Below are 19,294 nucleotides of genomic sequence, written 5' to 3'. Positions count from 1 at the left end.
CACGCAACTACTCGAAATGAGTATTATTTGCTCCAACTTAACAGACAAGGTAATTTTTATTCCGATATGAAAAAAGTGGATCCAATTGATAGAGGTAGGAGGTAAAACCAAATTTGCCGGATCAACCAGTTGATTTTAGCTTATAATAAACTATTATTAAACTTTTTTCATTTCATTCGTTGTTTCACGAGTAAAACTAAATATTATTCCTAAAGTAACATGAATTTAAAAAAGATATAAATGTATGTTAATCTAGTTAAAATTACAAAAATATTTAATTAGGACCTTAAATAAACATGGGGTAGCAATTCATAGACAATTTATTTATCTAGAGTATCATATATATCTGACAAATAACAACCACTAAAATATACAATCCCGCCCTTATCCGGATGAAGATTTATGTGTGTACATAAAATGGGAATCGAACCTGATATTTCGGTATCGTTTTACCAGGGGTGTACACCCTTCGTAAGCGGATACATTAAAAAAAAACATAATTACCTACCTAAAGAATCTGTTATACAAATATAAAATTAAATGTAACGTTTAAAATTATTTTACTTATTTATAAAATTCATTTAAACTTTTAACTTAATTTTTATTGTTTCTTTTTTATATAATTTTGAGTCATTATGGCGTATAGGGAAGAGCACTGCTTATTCTAAAGTACAGGATTTACCTATTTAGGGAGCAGAGTTTTACCTATATTTAAAATTTAACATTTATTTTGAAATAAATTATTATTATTATTATATATTATTATTATTAAAAAAATTAAAGAATTCATTATATTTAATTTAAATAGATTTAATGGATGATAAGCATTGATTTATATTTTTAGAAAGTTTACAATATTATCTGTAGATTATATAAATAGTTACTCATATTTAAATATAATATGGTTTACATTTTTGTCACATTTTAATATTTAGTAATTTACATAATAGTTACCACGAACAAGTGCAAATAATTATAGGTGAATTTTAATAAATAAATTATTAAAATAATTTAATTATTAATTAATGCAAATTTAACATCAAATTTATAACGCAATGGTCAATGAACCACAGTACAAATGAAAGATATTTCTGCAAAATTTGAATCATAAAACCTTGAAACTTGAGTTTTCAATTTTCCATTTTCCAATTTTTTTAAACATTAATTGAATAAAATAAAAATTATTACCAATAAAGTAGACAATTTTTTTTTATACAACTTAGAATGGCAAACAAGCTGACGGCCCACCTGATGGAAAGTGTTAACTGTCGCCTGTAGACATGAGCAGTACTATGGACATAACAGAGTATACTGTTTCGCCCATGATACCCCCCATGCGTTGCCATTCCAGAGGTGTTATTCCTCTGTACCCAGTATATTCACGCCATATCCCACCCTTCAAACTGAAACACAGCCATGCAAACACAACTGCTTCACGGTAGAAACACGAACGAAACACGAATTATTTTCATAACTATCGTTGAATTTGATGACCTGTAAACTACTCGAAGACAGGGTGCAAATGTCATCAAGCATTTTGCAATACGTACGATTCTTACTATTTCTAGTACAGGAATTCCTTAACTTTTAAAATATCAGAACACTCATCGAATACATTTTATTTTATACATCTCTATACAAAATTATTACAAATCAAAGATATTGTAATTGAAACAAGAACAATAACATTTATTAGCCATATTTAAAAAGTAAATTCTCGCTAACTAGCTATCTACTTACATAACAGTAATGAATTTTTCTCATTCCACATTTTACTCTATGCCAAAATATGCGTAATATCTGTACTAAACTGTGGTAACATTTAACAGCCAAAAATAAATAATTTCTCGGAACCCTGGTAACATTTGTACGGGATCCCGAAGTTCTACGTAACCCAATTAAAGAATCTCAGATCTATTACAGTATAATTAACCAAATAATTTATCGAAAACATAACGAACGATCAATTGTTAATAATAAATCGATGGTTTTGTCTAAAATCCTATAAGATATTATCAATTGGAAATGTATTTATTTATTTTTCACTTTTTCGATCATAAATAAAAAATTACGCGCTTTAATATCAAATTAAAGTACCCCATAAGGACTCCCAGCAAAGAAAATATTTATACATTTACTTCTTTTAAAGTATATATGGAGCAAGTATATATCTAAAACTATTCCAAATTTAAAATCGATAGAATTTCTACTTACTAACATAGAGCACAGTAATTGACGTACAGACAGATGAAGTCGCACCATAACGGTTCCTTTACACCATTTTGTTACAGAACCCTAAAAATTCCGGGGTTTGATCCGTATATCTTAACCAAATAATATTGAAATGTTTTGTCTCGTATGAACATTAAAAAAAACAATATACCTACAAAACGATAAGATTACAGAGGTTTTTATGTATGTCCATCTGTACACGTATCGCGTGGAAATCACTATACGGAATTTAATGATACCTATTGACATCGTTGGACAGACAGTGTGTATCAATTTATTACGTCATAGTGCTTATTTCCTAGTTAAATGTTTATAATAAACATTATTTTATAATGATAAAAAAGTTGCTGATATGAAATAATCTTAAGAGCGTTCATACCGGTTCATATCAGTTGTCTAATATCCATAAATTCGAACTGTGCTTAGTTTGGCACTAGATGGCGCTGTGCGATATATCCAATAATATTTATTAATTAATATTAATTAATTGATATCGAAATCTGGTTACATCTATAAAGGTAATACATACAACATATATACCTATTATTTTTATATCTATTTTTATTATCAGTCACTTTTGAAAAATAGTTAAACAATCTGAACTTTTCCAAAGTGTTTTATTATCAGTCATTTTTCAAAAATAGTTAATCAATCTTAACTTTTCCAAAATGTTATGAATGTCAATGCACATTTTTTTTTAATCTATTATTTAAATAAAAATATAAAGGCATATGAATGATAAGGAAGAGTTGGTCCCATTTTCTTTATTAGTACACTCGTGCGAAGACAAGGTGGATAACTAGTAAAATATAAATTTGTTGGCAAAAAAAATTATTCAATTTGCCTGCAGGACCATTTTTACTTTTAAAGTGCCTGTATAGAATCAGATTAAATAGTTTGTCTCTTGAATATTCGCCAAATTACAACCAAAAACGTTACTAAAATTTATTAATACAAAAACCGTTTAGGTGCGACTTACACGCAAAGGGTTCCGTACATAAATAGATAACAGATAAGATATAAAATCACCTTCACTGCTTTTCTTATACGAAATAAACAAAAAAATAAACAACAAAAAATTATTATTACTAATATTTTGGACCATAATTTTGCTTAAAAACTGAACCACGTAACAGAGTTTGTTTTGGAGATTTTTTGATCCCAGTTAGAAAGATCGTTTTATTTTTCTGTAATATTTATATATAACTGTAATTATTTCAAATTTTTCACTTATCAAACTTTGGAGATAAAGGGTGGAAATAATATTTTGTAGACAGCTTAATTTGAAATTTTGCATACCCATTTTGGATTTCATAGAAAAAAGAAATAAAAATATTTTTCAATTATTTCCATTGTAATATATGTAATGATATGTAAAACAATTCCAAATTTTAAATCGATATAACTTGTAGTTGCTGAGATATAACGATGTGACGAACGGATTGACGGACAAAGCCATCATAAAGGTACGGAACCCTTAAAATAGCATTTAGTAATTTGTTATTAAAATAAACTGTTATTTTGCACATAAAAAATAACTGTTCTATATTCTGTTATTTACCTAATAATTTATCATTATCAGCTTATTAGATATCATGTTAGTATTTTTTTTTGTATTAATATAATAAAAAATGTATTTATAACCCCAATAATTGAACTATGACCAAACAAACATGTATAAGATATAGAATCTCTTATATTAAAGATAAGATGTACTGACCGTCAAGTATTTACATATCGATTCCTTCGGCCAAAAAAAATAAACAAAAACTTCTGATACCTACTCTAGAGCAAAAACCGTGGTGCCAACCACAGAAAAACATAAGTGCCCAGTCTGTTACAACAGAACTTAATTAAACTTTAAACAAATGTACAATTAACTCGATCATAAGACAGTCTGCTGATGTCCAGTACTAGTACAAATCAAACATCGACTAATTTCATTTAAAAAGTGTTACTGTGATAATTTCAACAAAACTAGGCTGCCTTTTCATTAAGTTTTATTAAAACGGACTATAGTTTCTGTATCGGAAACATTGTTTTGAATCATGAACGGTGTTAGTGTGGAGGTGTTCATATAGTAATATCAGTAAGTATAGAAGCGACGGGCTAAACGTCGGTTCATTGAAATGTGGTGAGTATGATGAACTTTGGATTACGTTCGACACGCGAGCGTTCGGCGAACACGTGAGAAACCTGTTTTTGCGTTATTTTAGAACAGGCATAGAGGGTTACTCGTAAACTACGTTCCGAGCAGGTATCGGCCCATGCACTATTTATGTTTTACCACCATAATGAAAGGTTAAATTGTCGACAACATAAATTGCCACTGTTTCACGTCAAATTAGTAAGCCGATCCGACGCAAAAACGCTTTTGAATACTCTATCCAACAATTTTCAAATTAAGAACGCGCGATAGGAAACAGCTATAATTCCTACTTGCATTAATTGAGGCGCATCAATAACAAGTACCGCGGGCGAGGATCTTTAATAACTCAGTTACCGAACTGTTCAACCGTGTAGAGAACAATTTTTATGCGGTTCAATTAATTCTTTTACTCCATTAAGTCTGTAATGAGTGCAAAAAATGCTTGCTCCAATTCGCCTTATCTTAAGATTCATTTTCCGCAATTCCGTTTAGACGTTCTGTGAACGATTCTGATGACAAAAAAAGTCGAATTTATAAGGAATGATAAAAATGGTTTTGTTTCCCCGGCTGGTTGTTTTACAATTTTATCGGGCGGCACGCAACGTTCTAATTTCAAATTTGAAATGGAATTCTCGTCAAGTCGCGTTGTATAATACGTTGTCGGGCGAGCGAGTGCTGCCGGCCAGATAATCGGACTGGTTTCGATATCTTGAAAAAAGTAAAAAGTTCACTTTAAAACAACGTATACACGGGAAGTTGCCGCTGATAATCTGGTGAGGTAAGTGCAGTTTTGACTTTAATGTGTTAATAAAATTGTAAGCGTTTTGTCGGCGAAACCGAGCCAAGTTTGTATACATATTTTGGGTGCAGAAAATGGCGACGCGCAACGATGCACCGTTCGACGCGTACGTTATTAAATTAGTCGAGTCAGTGTGTATTATGCTAAATACTTTGTAATCAGAGCAAGTTATTGCCTCACATTTTGCATGACACTGGACAAATATAAAAGATATTATTTCGCGCTGGCATAATTTTTATATTGAGCGGACTCACCAAGGTTCGCCGTCATGAGGTCTTGGTCTTTTGGTTTCTTTTTTCTCGGGCGGCCTTTTTGCCGGGGCGGTGGTGCAGCGGCGCCGTTGAAAAAGGGCCCTTTAGGAACATCGGCTTCTACTCGCGAAAACTCGGGAGAAGGGTAAGGGGGATAGTGCGGGCCGGGTGGTGGGCCGGAGTAAGGCCCCGGGCACATCTGGGGTGGCCCCGGAACAGCCATGTGAGGCCCGTATTCCGGCATCGTTTCGTAATGCAGCCTGCGAAAGGAAATTACATGTCACTCGATGTTAATACGATAAAGAATGCAAAATAGCATGGCCAAAGTAAAACTATTGTAAATAGGTATGCTATAATTATTGTGACCTAAGTATTATTACATGCACTGGCAACAAATTTTACATGTACATATAAATAAATATAAGTAGTATCCCTTCGCTCTTCTCTTCTTCGAATTCCAATATCACATCTTCCAACCATTGGTTCCGAGGAACTCACGTCGAAGTCAGACTTATATTTTTCATAAAAAACCGCGAGGTTAACTATTCGGTTTAGTATAAAAGGTTCAAAAATGTTCATCTATCAGTCAATATCGGACCAGAAGTTCTGCAACCTTCCATATTAGCCATCAATCTCCGACTGCCTTTTTGTTCGCGCACCTATTCCGGTAAAAGAACTTCAGGTAGAAATAGTGGTGCTCTATATTCGAGTGTTGACAGTCAATTGTCAGTCACACATACTAATGGTAGCGGAATTAAACAAAATAATTGCATTCAAATAACCAGTGTATCTTCATGACCATCGATTAGCAGTTTAGGTGTTAAAAGGCAACAAACACTTCCACAAATATAATATGTACTAGCAAAATTTCCAAGTAATTCTTTTTCTCAAAAAGATTCTTCATTTAGAATCGTATTTCAATAATTAAAACTTTTTTCATGCAACTTAGAATGGCAAACAAACTGACGGCCCACCTAATGGTAACCATCGCCTATAGACATGAGCAGTACCATGGACATTACAGAGTTTACTGTTTCGCCCACGATACCCTCCATGCGCTGCCATTCCTAAAGACTTAGGTGTTATTCCTTTGTACCCTGTAAATTCACGCCATATCCCACCCTTCAAGTCGAAACACAGCCATTCAAACATAACTGCTTCACGGTAGAAACACGAATGGGGCAGAGGAGCCCAAGCAAACGACTTTTGTACAAAGTCTCCTTCTGGTAAATATAGTAACTAGTAATGAAAACTGCAACGATATAGTATCGGCTCAATCGTTGAAACCATTTTCTTATTCTCATCCTTGAACGGCGCCAATTGTTTAGTTATTCATTCGAAATTAGAATACGAGTACTGTTCACATCGATCGTTGCACAACATTAGTCATTAGCAACGTATTCTATATTCTGTTTCAATAGAACTTAATAGAAATGTAAACAAACAAAAAACCATGAACAGTTCAACAGAGCTGTAGTTGGCACGCTTAGCAGGCGAATTGACTACCGCAGTTACGCTTTGTTGATGTTTTAAGAGGGCTGCTGCTGCCGATCCCTCGATCATTAGGTAGTCGCCTCTTACGACACCCACCAGAAAGGAAATGGCTCATTCTATACTGGGACTACATGACATTGTAAAATTATATATAGTATTTTATTTATTATGGAAATAAATTAGTTGCAACCCTTTGAACCTTTATGGGTCTGAAGGGAAGACCAAGTAGTGGCGACATTACAGTATTCGAAAAAAAATATAAATATTACATGAGTATATTTATGTCCAGTATTTATTCTTATGTTTTAGGCAAAATGCATCTTTGAATACGGTATCGATTATTTTCGTACGTCTCTGCAACGATATTGGAACGAATCGTTTTTAAACGTACTACAGTTTCATTAATAATGTCGCTGGATTCCGTATAAATATACCTACCCTATCCGTAACACCTTATATTATCATTCCTCTCTATGTATCAGCGCGCCCCGAGTTTATCTATATTGGACTTTGTCACTTTAAGCCACAATCGACCATTCATACAATCTATGACAAAATTTTATTTAATCTAACGTCGTATAAATATCCCTTACTTAAAACTATATTACACCACTAAATAATAGGATAAAATATATCTGAATCATTTTATTTTTTTATATAAACTACGCATAAACTTAATATTAACAGAATATTGTTTATAAACTACACATCTCATCAATCAAATAGTTAAGAAAACTAAATGGAAATCATTAGAGGGACATAAAACTAACCCACTTATTCAAGAAAACGTCAATCCTCTCATAAACCTAATTTCACTATTGAACTGTTTTGTCTCTTTCTAAAGTACACTAAATTTCTTATTTGAAAAAAATTACAAACAGTGTACAAAATAATTAAAGTAGATTTGTAAAAGATTTTATTCTTTATAAGGGGGTAAGAGTTTACCAACGCTATAAAATATATTCGTATTAAGACAGAAATCGCATTAGAGAAAAATTCAAAAAGGTAAAAATTTTCAATATTAGGAGATACAAATTTTTTTGGCCTATTTATAGTATAGTGCTGTATTAGTATGAGAGGCTTATAATTTTTAGTCACTTTTTGGCTCTAGTCTCTTTATAAAATTGTTCAGTTTCCGTCATAATACAGCCTAATTGTCTTTACAATTCGTATAAAAAAATATATTACCTGCAATAAACAGCCGAATCTCTTATCCCGAACGTATCCCCCTTGTTGAGAGGTGTGTTGCAGAGTGCACACGAGAAACAGTGCACGTGGAACACCAGGTCTCTGGCCCTCATCACGAGTTCAGTAGCGGATATTGGTGTATTGCAGCGCGCACATCGTTTTGAACCGTATAACCTGCGGGACAAAGAACAAATACCTTCGTAAACGGGTAGGTCAATATGCGTTAAGTAGGTAAACATTTTGTTGACAATACACATTAAACTAACTTCAATTTTTACATAATTAATATGGAAACATGAAAATGGAAGCCTCATTTATTTATACTCTATGCGTAAATGTACAGATGGAGAACTGTCTACTCTAAAAGATGTCCAATTTTAATTCTATATAGTAAAATGACGGGTCGAAATCAGAGAGTAGTTGAAATGTGATTTTGTAAAATAATGTTGCCACACTTATTTTATGTCCCAGTTTACCATTTAATTCATAAAGGTTATTATTAGGATATTGATTTTTTAGTCATGTTTAATATAATCTTATAATGTTTTTTTTATAGATGAAATATTGTGTATTGTATCGATATACCATACTTATTACTAACCTAACCTAAACCTTTACATCGCAAATCTTTTTCTTTTTGTTCATTTTTGTTAACTGTTAAAATATTTCTTATAATTAAGTATAGAATTAAGCATTATATAAATATATATGTACTTTATTTCTTTAAATTCTTTTCTATCGATCCAATGAAGTTATTCGCTTTTATCATGATTACTTTTTTATGTCGAAAACGGTCAACATTAAATTTCTTTTTTATGCATTAAATGAAATAATATAGCCAGTAATTAATCTGACATTAGAGCATAATGTTTTCTTTTTTTTTTTATTAGTTGGCATAACAATAGAAGCATAGTTAGGAGTCTGTGCAGTCAACTCACAGCACCGGAGGCATCACTCGCGCGTCGCCATATTAAAAATAAACGTCTCCAAGTTAGCCGCTTTAAGTGATTTTAGTGGGGTAATTAAAACTGTCCGAGTGGTTGAGATGGCAGATAGTGGGTCCGAATCGTCCGCCGAGTGAGTCGTTCCCTACTCCGTGTGGTCCCGCTTCTACAGCTATCGCGATCGGCCAACTGAATAATTTTCTAAATCCCTATACGGAATTCGAGCTGGGAATTTGTGGATAGCTATTAGATTTTCCGTTTCCAATTCCATGATGCTTTAGAAAAAATAAAATGACATTAAATCTTATATAAGTTACTAGATTTTATTCACGTCTTTATCCGCATACCATATGTCCTTCTCTGTTCCAAATACTATGTGTATATCATATATTTATACAACTAAGAAGCGGAGGTAAAAATGAAAAAATCTTATGATTCTTTTATTATTATTTCTGGTTTATCTCTTAGTTTTACTTTGTCCGCACGACCGGAATATGGTCACTGACCGGAATAAAAATATTCATTCCATATAGCATGTTTGTACCAAATTTCATAGTAATCGGTTAACCTATTAAGACAGGTAACAAACAAACAAACTCACTTTCACATTTTTAATACAAGTAAATATTCGTATACCTTAGTATTACAGTGTGTCTCGAATGCTAAAACAGTTTGCCTTGTTTTAAGGTGTTAGAGATATCCATTGGACTACAGATAAGGTACTATAGGAGGTATATATTACAGGACTGGACTTGACAATAGCATTAATATATTAGCAAGGACATTTTTCCAACTAACATCCCCTAGATCGTGGCCTGTAGATAAATATTCCAACAGAAGAAAAGTAATAATTTAAAGAAATACACCTTCTAAGGGAAAAGGCACGCTACACATTAAAATAAAATTTCCTAACCACAGCTCGTTACAAAGAATAGAGCTTACTACGTATGCACTGCTAGCGAAAAGGAATCCAAAAAAAACTATAAAACATAACAAGGCCTTGTCCGCACATTGTATTAAGGTAATTATTTTCTTTCAACACGCTAGTTATAAACATTATTAGAAATTACTCAATAAAAAGCTTTTGATCAGTAATTTTATAATTTTTTACCGCTTCGTCATAGATGATTATTAATTACTGGAATAAAAATTAATGACTATTCTTATGCAAGCCCAAAACTCAGATAAATGTATGAGAAATTTCATCGGGATTGTTCGAGTTGTTATAATGTCAAGAGGTAATAAACAAACTCACTGTCCCATTTTTAATATTAAAATGACTTAAAATATCATTATTGAACATAAAAATTCGATAAGTAGACAAAAGATACTGCGTTCGAAATTCAAATATTTTCAATACTATTCAATAATAACAATATTTCCACACATTTTTTTTAGTACGTTTGTTCCGTTGTGGAACAGGCTAAGGTCGGAGACCATGCTGCCTAGTCTTCAATATGATAATTTGTCTGGAATTTTATATTTCCACACAATTATGTTAACCTTTTGCCAAAATTATAAAAATAAGTTAATAATTGTAGACCCACGTCACTTCAAACAAAAAACATTTATTTAAATTATAAAATATATAATATAAAGTACGCTTAGCTAGGTTTAGATTTTACTGCTCGCAACACTGGAAAATTGTGTTTATAAGAACACCAGTCCCAGACTAGTCGAGCAACCCCGAAGTAAGAATAACATCGGGGTTACATAAAAATGTAATAATTTATATCGATAAATAGTTACATTTTTATGTTACTTGTTGATACAGATATTTTGGATAGATATAAATAACAAATAAAATAAATGAATATTCAATGAGTTGAACAACTTATTGAATATTCATTTATTTTATTGTATTGATATTTCTATATATGCATAGATTCATGATCCAATTCGTCGATATAAGCGCAGTGCCGACTCCTAAGAACAAGGAATTACATAGAAGGAATGATAAAATAAAAACTGTAAATCATATGGTTGCCTCCTTTCTTCTTATGGAAATATATTTAACAAAAATAGGACGAAACATACACCATAAATTGCTATTTTCGCCAATTCATAGCATATGTCAATTATTTGTCAATAACAAATTTTACATTACTAGATTATATATTCGACACAGTTTATGTAGAAAGTATGTAAGCAGGTTGTATCTGAATTTGGTATGCTTATATGGCTGTATGACATTTTCTATACACTAGCCTGCTATGAATTGTCAATTTTATCACTCCTTCTATGTAATTCCTTGTTCTTAGACCGACTCTTATTAACGTAGTGACTATTTGTTCTGTAATTAATTGAACTCTGTGTTTGTACCGTAGAAAGAGACTATCCTTAATCTATGATTTTTACGAAGCAAAATGACATAATCGCGACCAATGGCACCCGGCCCCACAGACCGAGGTTAGAATGAAGCTATCGAGCGAGTCGTGGGCGCCGCTCACGAGCGATGCTATCTACTAGTGATTGACCTAGCTTCTATTATTTCCACCATCACCAGAGGTGAGAATTTGAATAGCGACTGATAGCCTTTGGATGTATCTCTTTGTTTTGAAAATAGGGGCCACACTTCCTCGAGCGAAGACCACCTATGCTTTGATACAGCGAAGCTATTAGTTCTCTAGGGATATTTGTTACGTATAAAAATATTTACACAAGGTGAATTCAAAATTGTTAGCGGTACATAAAACTAAGGCTATTCATGCTATACATTATATTAGAGCAAAAATTTCGTGTATTGTAAATTAAATCCAAAACTTTGACATACGAGTAGTAATATTAAACAATGCCTATAAAGGAATACCTGTGGATTATTTTTGCAAACAATCTAGTAGTTCCTACCTATCTATGATTGCGGGTTCGATCCCTGCACAATACAGACAGTTGTTATTTAAAAGTATATCTATATGTATATTCATATTTTGTTCATATGCATATACAAATTACAAGCAGTAAAGAACTGGTTTTGCACCCCATCGCAAAATATCCTTAAGATGACCCTGACAATAAGAATGATGTAAACTACCGGACTACATCATACTCGCAGTATAGTAACACTAGGTATCTATCTAGGTATCACTTATTATAGATTCATTATTGGGAACAGTCGTTAAACACACATGCAAATGTATTTGTTTCCTTAAAAGCACCATGATTCGCCGTCACGGCCAGAAACCTAACTGATTGTGTGATAAGCGCCGCGGACGCGGTCCGCCACGGAGAATTGTTTGTTTAAGGGTGTAATGACACTATCAAATATTAAGAATAGTATTAGATATATATTACACTATCAAATCGAAATCATTAGTGTCTTTATAAGGAGTATTCTACTAGTAAAATTAAATATTCTACTACATATCTACCTAGTTGACAAGTTGTTTAACCAATCGCTGTATATTTTTATTGTTCAAGTGCAATGAATAATATAAAAAAAATTACTGTCAAAAAATATGAATCAAAGACAAATAAAAAATATAACTATTAATTTTTGACTTTTCTTTCAACATACAATAAGATCTTAATTAAATACAGTGTAAAGTTATAGAGTTAGTAAAATATTCCGTATAGTTTACTAATCGTCTATTGAACATAGCAACATTGTGTTTTCAACTTGAATTTTATGACTAGTAAAATATACTTATAGTATAAGGCTATGTTTTTAATAATGTAATTACTCTTTATAAATAAATTAATTGCACATTTAGCATTAAAATTCTTATATCTCATAATCAACTTGAGGTCTTAGATTTGAGATAATTATAACGACTTTCGTACATTTTTGCATATGAAAGGCAAAACAAAATAAATGACTGAAACATTTTCAGTTTTTTGACCATTCAAAACAATAATAACTCTTATTAAAATTTAATCTTTATTGTGTTTAATTGTCTGTGCCGTCTGCATATACTGAGAAATTTAATTTTTGCTTGTATTTTTTTTATTTTTTTTTTTTTTATTTAAATGTTCATTTTGGGAGACTATCAGATAAGCTGGCCACTTAATTTGCTTGGGTCTGCAAGTGTTTGAATTGTGAGATCTTCTGAAATTAGAAGACCCATGGAGTTTCATTACAATCCATTTAGGTGACTAATGGAAAAAATTACGAGCAGATTCTATCTGTCTACTGTATTTACATTAGACCGTTATATTTCTTATACTTATTTTTACGCGACTTCTGAATCATCATCATCACATCAACCATTATCCTTCTTATTCAGCATTGGACGGACAACACATACAACATCCCCATACATTCCCACAAGGAACAATCCTGAGCCATCTTCTTGGTTTTCAATAAAGACCCTCTATTCGTCTATATTTTAGAAATGTCAATTCTCGAGGAAACTCCTAAATGATATATATATATATATATATATATATATATATATATATATATATATATATATATATATATATATATATATATATATATATATCACAATTACAGCAACTGTATTTTATGGAACAAAATCTTAAATAATTTTTACAATAATAACATTCATTACTCGAAAGTATCACTGTCAACCGATCAAGAAACCGACTTTGGTGCCGCACAAAAATCACAAAGACAAAACGAGAATAAGACGAAACATAACGACAGCAAATTAAAAGGGCTGAACAATGGGCCACGTTAGCTTAACGAGCGTCGAATTAAATTCGGTATCCGAAACCAAAACCTTATAGAACCGGCCCCGCGCGGAGGACGTTCCGCGCGTTTCACGCAAGAAACGACCCGATTCGTCCCGGTTGCTGCAACAATAGCGCGCGGCAAGTTTTATTTGTTAATAATATGTCACGGCAAACGAATATAGCACGCCAATTCAGCACCAGTAATGGATACCGATATTGGTATCGGAAACCACATTCTTATGGTATCACTTTACGCGTTCTTGTAAGCACGTATCTATAATAAAATAATATATCCTCCAAAATAATTATAAGCATGCGTGCGTGCGTGCTTGCGTGTCCGTTTGTGTATGCGTATTCATATTTAACCGTACCCTAATAAATGTTTCGACATTATCATAGTTAAGTAGACAATGTAATGGATCGAAAGCATATTTTCAAGCAACTTCAAAAATGAGTGCAATTCGACGGTAATTTTAGATAGATAGATACTCTTGTTTCCTCCAAAAGATTACTTATTATAAATATAAACAATTATAAGAAATAATTACAATGAGAAAACTAAAAGCGATCTCTTCCAGGCAAACTTTGGATATATATATATATATATATATATATATATATATATATATATATATATATTAGTGCGTTTAATAATTATTTTCTCCATTTCAATCAGGCCTTGTATTTACTCGCGTGTTGGACTTATGTTAAACGTTTCACGACGTAAGTCGCTGATTGTTTTTTTATGTCCAAACTACTTGATATACTATTTCGTAATAATTATGTAATTTAAATAAGCTATAAAAGATACTTATAGAGATGATTAGACTGTATAAGATACCTGACATAAAACTTTAATTAAGTACATATATGAATTAGAAAAGTATCAGAAAAGTATAGTAGTATCAGGAAAGAATACTTACAGTCTATTTCAAACAAAACTTGTATACTTAATAAAAAGTAACTAAGTTTTGTTAAAATTATCACAGAATCATTCTCTGAATATAACACTGTGTAAGCGAGAAACAATGTCCGTGTGGTCCCGGCATAGAATAAGCCACCTCTGCCTTATCTGCGGGTGTTTTAAGACGTGACTGAAGAAATTTAATGGTAGAGAGATGAGCGGCAGTGTCCCTCTTAAAACCTCTCTAAAAGCCTAACTGCGGCTGTCTACCCGCCTGCCAAGCTTGGCAACTACCGGCACCTACTGGCAACACTTCCCTAATGGGAAAGGCTTATGTACAGCAGAGGACAATTAATGACTGAAATGAAGATGGATCGATGTTTTATTTGTTCTACCTATTGTACATCAATAGACTATCTCATGATAGGGCCAATTAATCCTTTGATTACATGTTCATTTAGTTATATTGAAACAGACTATATATAATTCGTGAACAATCTTAGTGATTATAAAAATATGTATTTTATAACCCCTAACACTAAATCTCGAAATATAACTTGCGCTCCAAATTCCAAGCGAGGCGCACGACAAATGAGCGACAGACTGTCGCTACAAGATTGATAGGGCGTCACCGATAGATGGCGGTGGTGCCATTAATTAACACGAGCGTTTGAGGTTAAACCCTCAGACGTTACGGTGTTGCCTGCCAATCGTCCGCGACTCAACGCAACACCCCTACTTGAGGACTTCGAAAATATCCCGTCAAAGATTAATCATGAGAGGGTTAATATATTGTACTAATAGTTCCACTACCTAAACGAATTATTTAATTTTAATCAACTTATTAAAAATCAAATTCAATTTCAAATTAACATTTTTTTACTATAACATGAACTAACAAACAATATTTCTGAATTTGACAAAAAATTTACAGATACAATGTTACAACGTGCATATTCGGACATGTCAAGTAATTATCGTTAAAATCGTAAGCATGTTTTCTTTTAATTGAAACAAACTATTTTTTATGTAAAAATAAATCAATTGAAAAAATGCTGTAGCCTTTTAGTACCCAAATATTTACTACGATCCTATGTATGTTTTTTTTTTAATAATAGAAATATTTTATTGAAGTAATTCAAATGTCTACATGAATAACAAAAGGGGAAGGCTAGTGTTACATTTTCTATTAATAAATGAAAGGCACACGTGGTAGGGGCTAGTGGCGACGAATTTATTCTTAGTGTAAATAATTTTAGACTCGACATAGCTAAATTAGAATGAATTGATGGTTACCATTTTACCTGTACTTGGTTAGTTACTTAAAATAAAACATTTACTTTACTTCTTTGTTTCGTATTGTTTCACAAAAAATGTAAAACAACAACATATGGAAGAGAGCACTAACTCCTGAAACACAGGTTTTTTCATACCTACCTCGGGAGTTATGGACTTCAAACTATACTGTAACAAAGAGTGAAATAAAGATTATTTATTATTATTTATTTATTTATTTAATAAAGTAAGGATAAGAATAAAGAATGATACATTAAAAAATATATTTAAACATTAAATGTACGACCTACCGACGATTCTTCAGGTGCACGGTAAAACTAAACAATTGTTGTTTATTTTGTAACTGTGTTATGAAAAAAACATATATTAAATATTAATTAATTAATTAATAGCTAGTAATTAATGCTCCTTTCCACTCAGGGTTTGCTGGAAGAGAACTCTTACAGAGCTAAGCTCGCCTGTTGTACATCTTTATTTAATATATATTATATGTTGTAATTTTTTGTGTACATTGTATAAATGTACACTAATAAATAAATAAATAAATAAAATATATAAAGAATAAATAAATGTAACTGTTATTGTTAACTTAAATGTCAATACTTGCAAATTGCAAGCCGGCAAATTTGTTCGTAAGACGTTTCCGTTATTTCGTTGCACTGTTATGATACATATGTAATACATACCTGAAAGGTAAGAAACATATGAATAAAATATATTAATAATTTATTATACTTTCAATTAAAAATTTAACACTTCATTGAGTTTTTGAAAAAAAAATTATTCATTATTATTTTAATTAATACTGAATTAATTTTCAATTAGTTAAGAAGTATTTTAATCCATATAAGAAAAAAAATTGTATCAAAAACTTTCCTTTATTATAATTTATTGAAATTTAAAATTGTAAAATCAACTTTTATTGAAAAAGACTACAGAGTTTCTTGTGCGTTCTTTATTAAGTTGAAATTGTTTCTAAATGGGCGAAAGAATCATTAAAAAATTACTATAAAAAATGCTTACAATTAAGTTTACTTGAAGAAAACAATATTCGGATATAAAAAATATAAATAAAAATATAAATATTTCAATATTTTATATTTTTTTTTATTATTGTTATGTATTATTTTTTTTTATTCGTATTTAATGAATTAACAGAAAAACTTTAAATGAATTAAGTGATAATTCTCTATATTTTTTTTCAAAACCTATGATTTTATTAAAAATCGAGATGCAATTATTTTTAAAATGCTATGATCGTCTTCTAAAAACTTCTTTTCGATCCCGCTACTTGTCTACCCTAACTCAAAATACCTATCTTATATCTACGCAAATCTGTGTGGTATAAATTAAGAAAATTTTCTGTCTCTCTCTCTCCCCTCTATCCAAGCATATACGAAACATTTATTTATTTATTTATTTATGAGAAAATATTATCGTTAACTCTCAAATTTGTATTTTTATAAGATAAACCGTTTTCTGTCGGCACTGTTGTGCTGTTCCCGCGCATATCAGCTTTTTCCCACGCTCCGAGCAAATGATGTGGAAAATCAATTTAATCGAACATATTCATTGTAATGTTGGCTACCGGATAATATTATGCTATTTATGCAGCTTGCTATATGGTATGGCACGCAATCTGTTCAACTGTACAAATTGCAATTGTTTTGTAAAGTCAATCTCAAGTGAATCCGTAAATGATTTAGATTCTGTATTCTTTTGTTATGGATGATAATGAAAAGGTAACCCCGCCTGCGCTATCAGTATACACTGACGAGGCACCAGTGAGGGATGATAGGTGACGATGAAAGCAGAGGGCCTACCATGAAATGTTTTCCGAAATTTCGGGTCCGAACGAAACACAAATTTGATGTTAAAATTACATGATACATACCGTTTAAAAATATTAATAATGCTAAAGTATCGTTCCTTTAGAATTTTATAGTAGGATTTATGACAAACGAAATGTTAAGCTCTATTTACTGGGTCGATTTCGGTATGAACAAAAACACGAAATTCAGTACGAAAGTTCGGAATTTCATATCATGGTAGACCCCCAGGTCAGTTGGCCCATCGTGACGATTCCACTAGAATTAACCACGATGGTTTCCAGGGGGAACCGCGAGGAGGTCGACCTGATAGTGTGTATTGCTAGTAATGGGGGAGTTAGACCCCATTATTAACTATCCCTTTCCCCCCTGTATTCTGTATTTAGCACCGTTTCGTTAAGATTGCGCTGGGATAAGTGTGCTATTCTAAGGAACTCACTTTAATTTCCAAAACTCACTTCACTTGTAATTCTCAAAGCTTACTTCTCTCAGAGGGAGACTTTGTACAAAAATCGATTGCTTGGGTACCTCTGTCCCATTCGTGTTTCAACCGTGAAGCAGTTGTGTTTGCATGGCTGTGTTTCGATTTGAAGGGTGGGATATGACGTGAATTTACTGGGTACAGAGGTATAACATCCGAGTCCTCAAGAATGGCAACGCATGGGGGGTATCATGGGCGAAACAGTATACTCTGTTATGTCCATGGTACTGCTCATGTCTGTAGGCGACGGTTACTACTTTCCATCAGGTGGGCCGTCAGCTTGTTTGCCATTCTAAGTTGTATAAATAATATATGAATATTTAAAAATTAGATTATGTAAAAATTTTGGTGAAAGTTGCGGAAGAAAGTGCGAATCAATACAGAATAGTACAACAATTTCAAATCAATATTGCATGTTTAACTGATATAATGATAGTAATATTGTCCTACGCTAGGTGTCAAATAAAAATTGTTATAGGGAAATTTGCTTAATTATGCTTGGAAGAAGGTACGAGGATTACTTGTTTTTCAAATTTCAAATACACTATACACGAATACTAATCTCGTCTGCACTATTAGTCTATGCTCGTGAAGTGAGCTGAGAGGATGAAAACATTGTTAGCCCATTGTAACGGATTCACCAAGAATTAACTTTGTTTTCAGGAGGACCGAATGGAGGTCAACTTTACGTAAATGATTTAAAATCCTATATAAAAATACGGTAGTGGGCTAATGTCCTCCTGTAGAAATAGATGACACAAACTCACAACAAACATTATAAATCATAATCGGTTCCAATTTTAAATACGTATAAATAACATACATAGATTAAGTAGTACACCTGCGATTCTCTTTCTACGATAAATAGAATCTATCTTGTTCGATTACAGTTCCAAATTTGAATTACAACAAAAAAGAGCCATAGACAAAATGTAAGCGCCTTTTCACACGTTACTTGATAATCGAACGATACGTTTCACACGAGATGATGGAACGTCCCCGACTAATCTGTTGACGTGCACGCTACCTACCGACCATTGAATTATCTACCACTGTCTGTATTGAGGTGAATACGATACACAAGTGTCAGAC

At 32.1% G+C, this 19,294-nt stretch overlaps 1 protein-coding gene across 2 annotated transcripts in view; it reads right to left on the bottom strand.

The window, feature by feature from the left end:
• The window catches only part of LOC113516752 (protein apterous-like), a 118,053-nt gene that overhangs the window by 32,646 nt on the left and 66,113 nt on the right, over positions 1–19,294 (bottom strand). For both annotated transcript variants that reach the window (XM_026901230.3, XM_026901223.3), the window contains exons 3-4: positions 8,114–8,287; positions 5,435–5,691 (exon numbers count right to left, since the gene is read on the bottom strand). In XM_026901230.3, coding sequence (XP_026757031.1) covers positions 5,435–5,691; positions 8,114–8,287 — 431 coding nt within the window. The remainder of the gene's footprint in view (positions 1–5,434; positions 5,692–8,113; positions 8,288–19,294) is intronic.

This window comes from Galleria mellonella, unplaced genomic scaffold (genome assembly GCF_026898425.1).
Source record: "Galleria mellonella isolate WM207_F2 unplaced genomic scaffold, CSIRO_AGI_GalMel_v1 utg28, whole genome shotgun sequence".
NCBI lineage: Eukaryota > Metazoa > Arthropoda > Insecta > Lepidoptera > Pyralidae > Galleria > Galleria mellonella.
The sequence above is the reverse complement of the archived record's forward strand: the minus strand, read 5'-3'. Positions and strand labels throughout refer to the sequence as shown.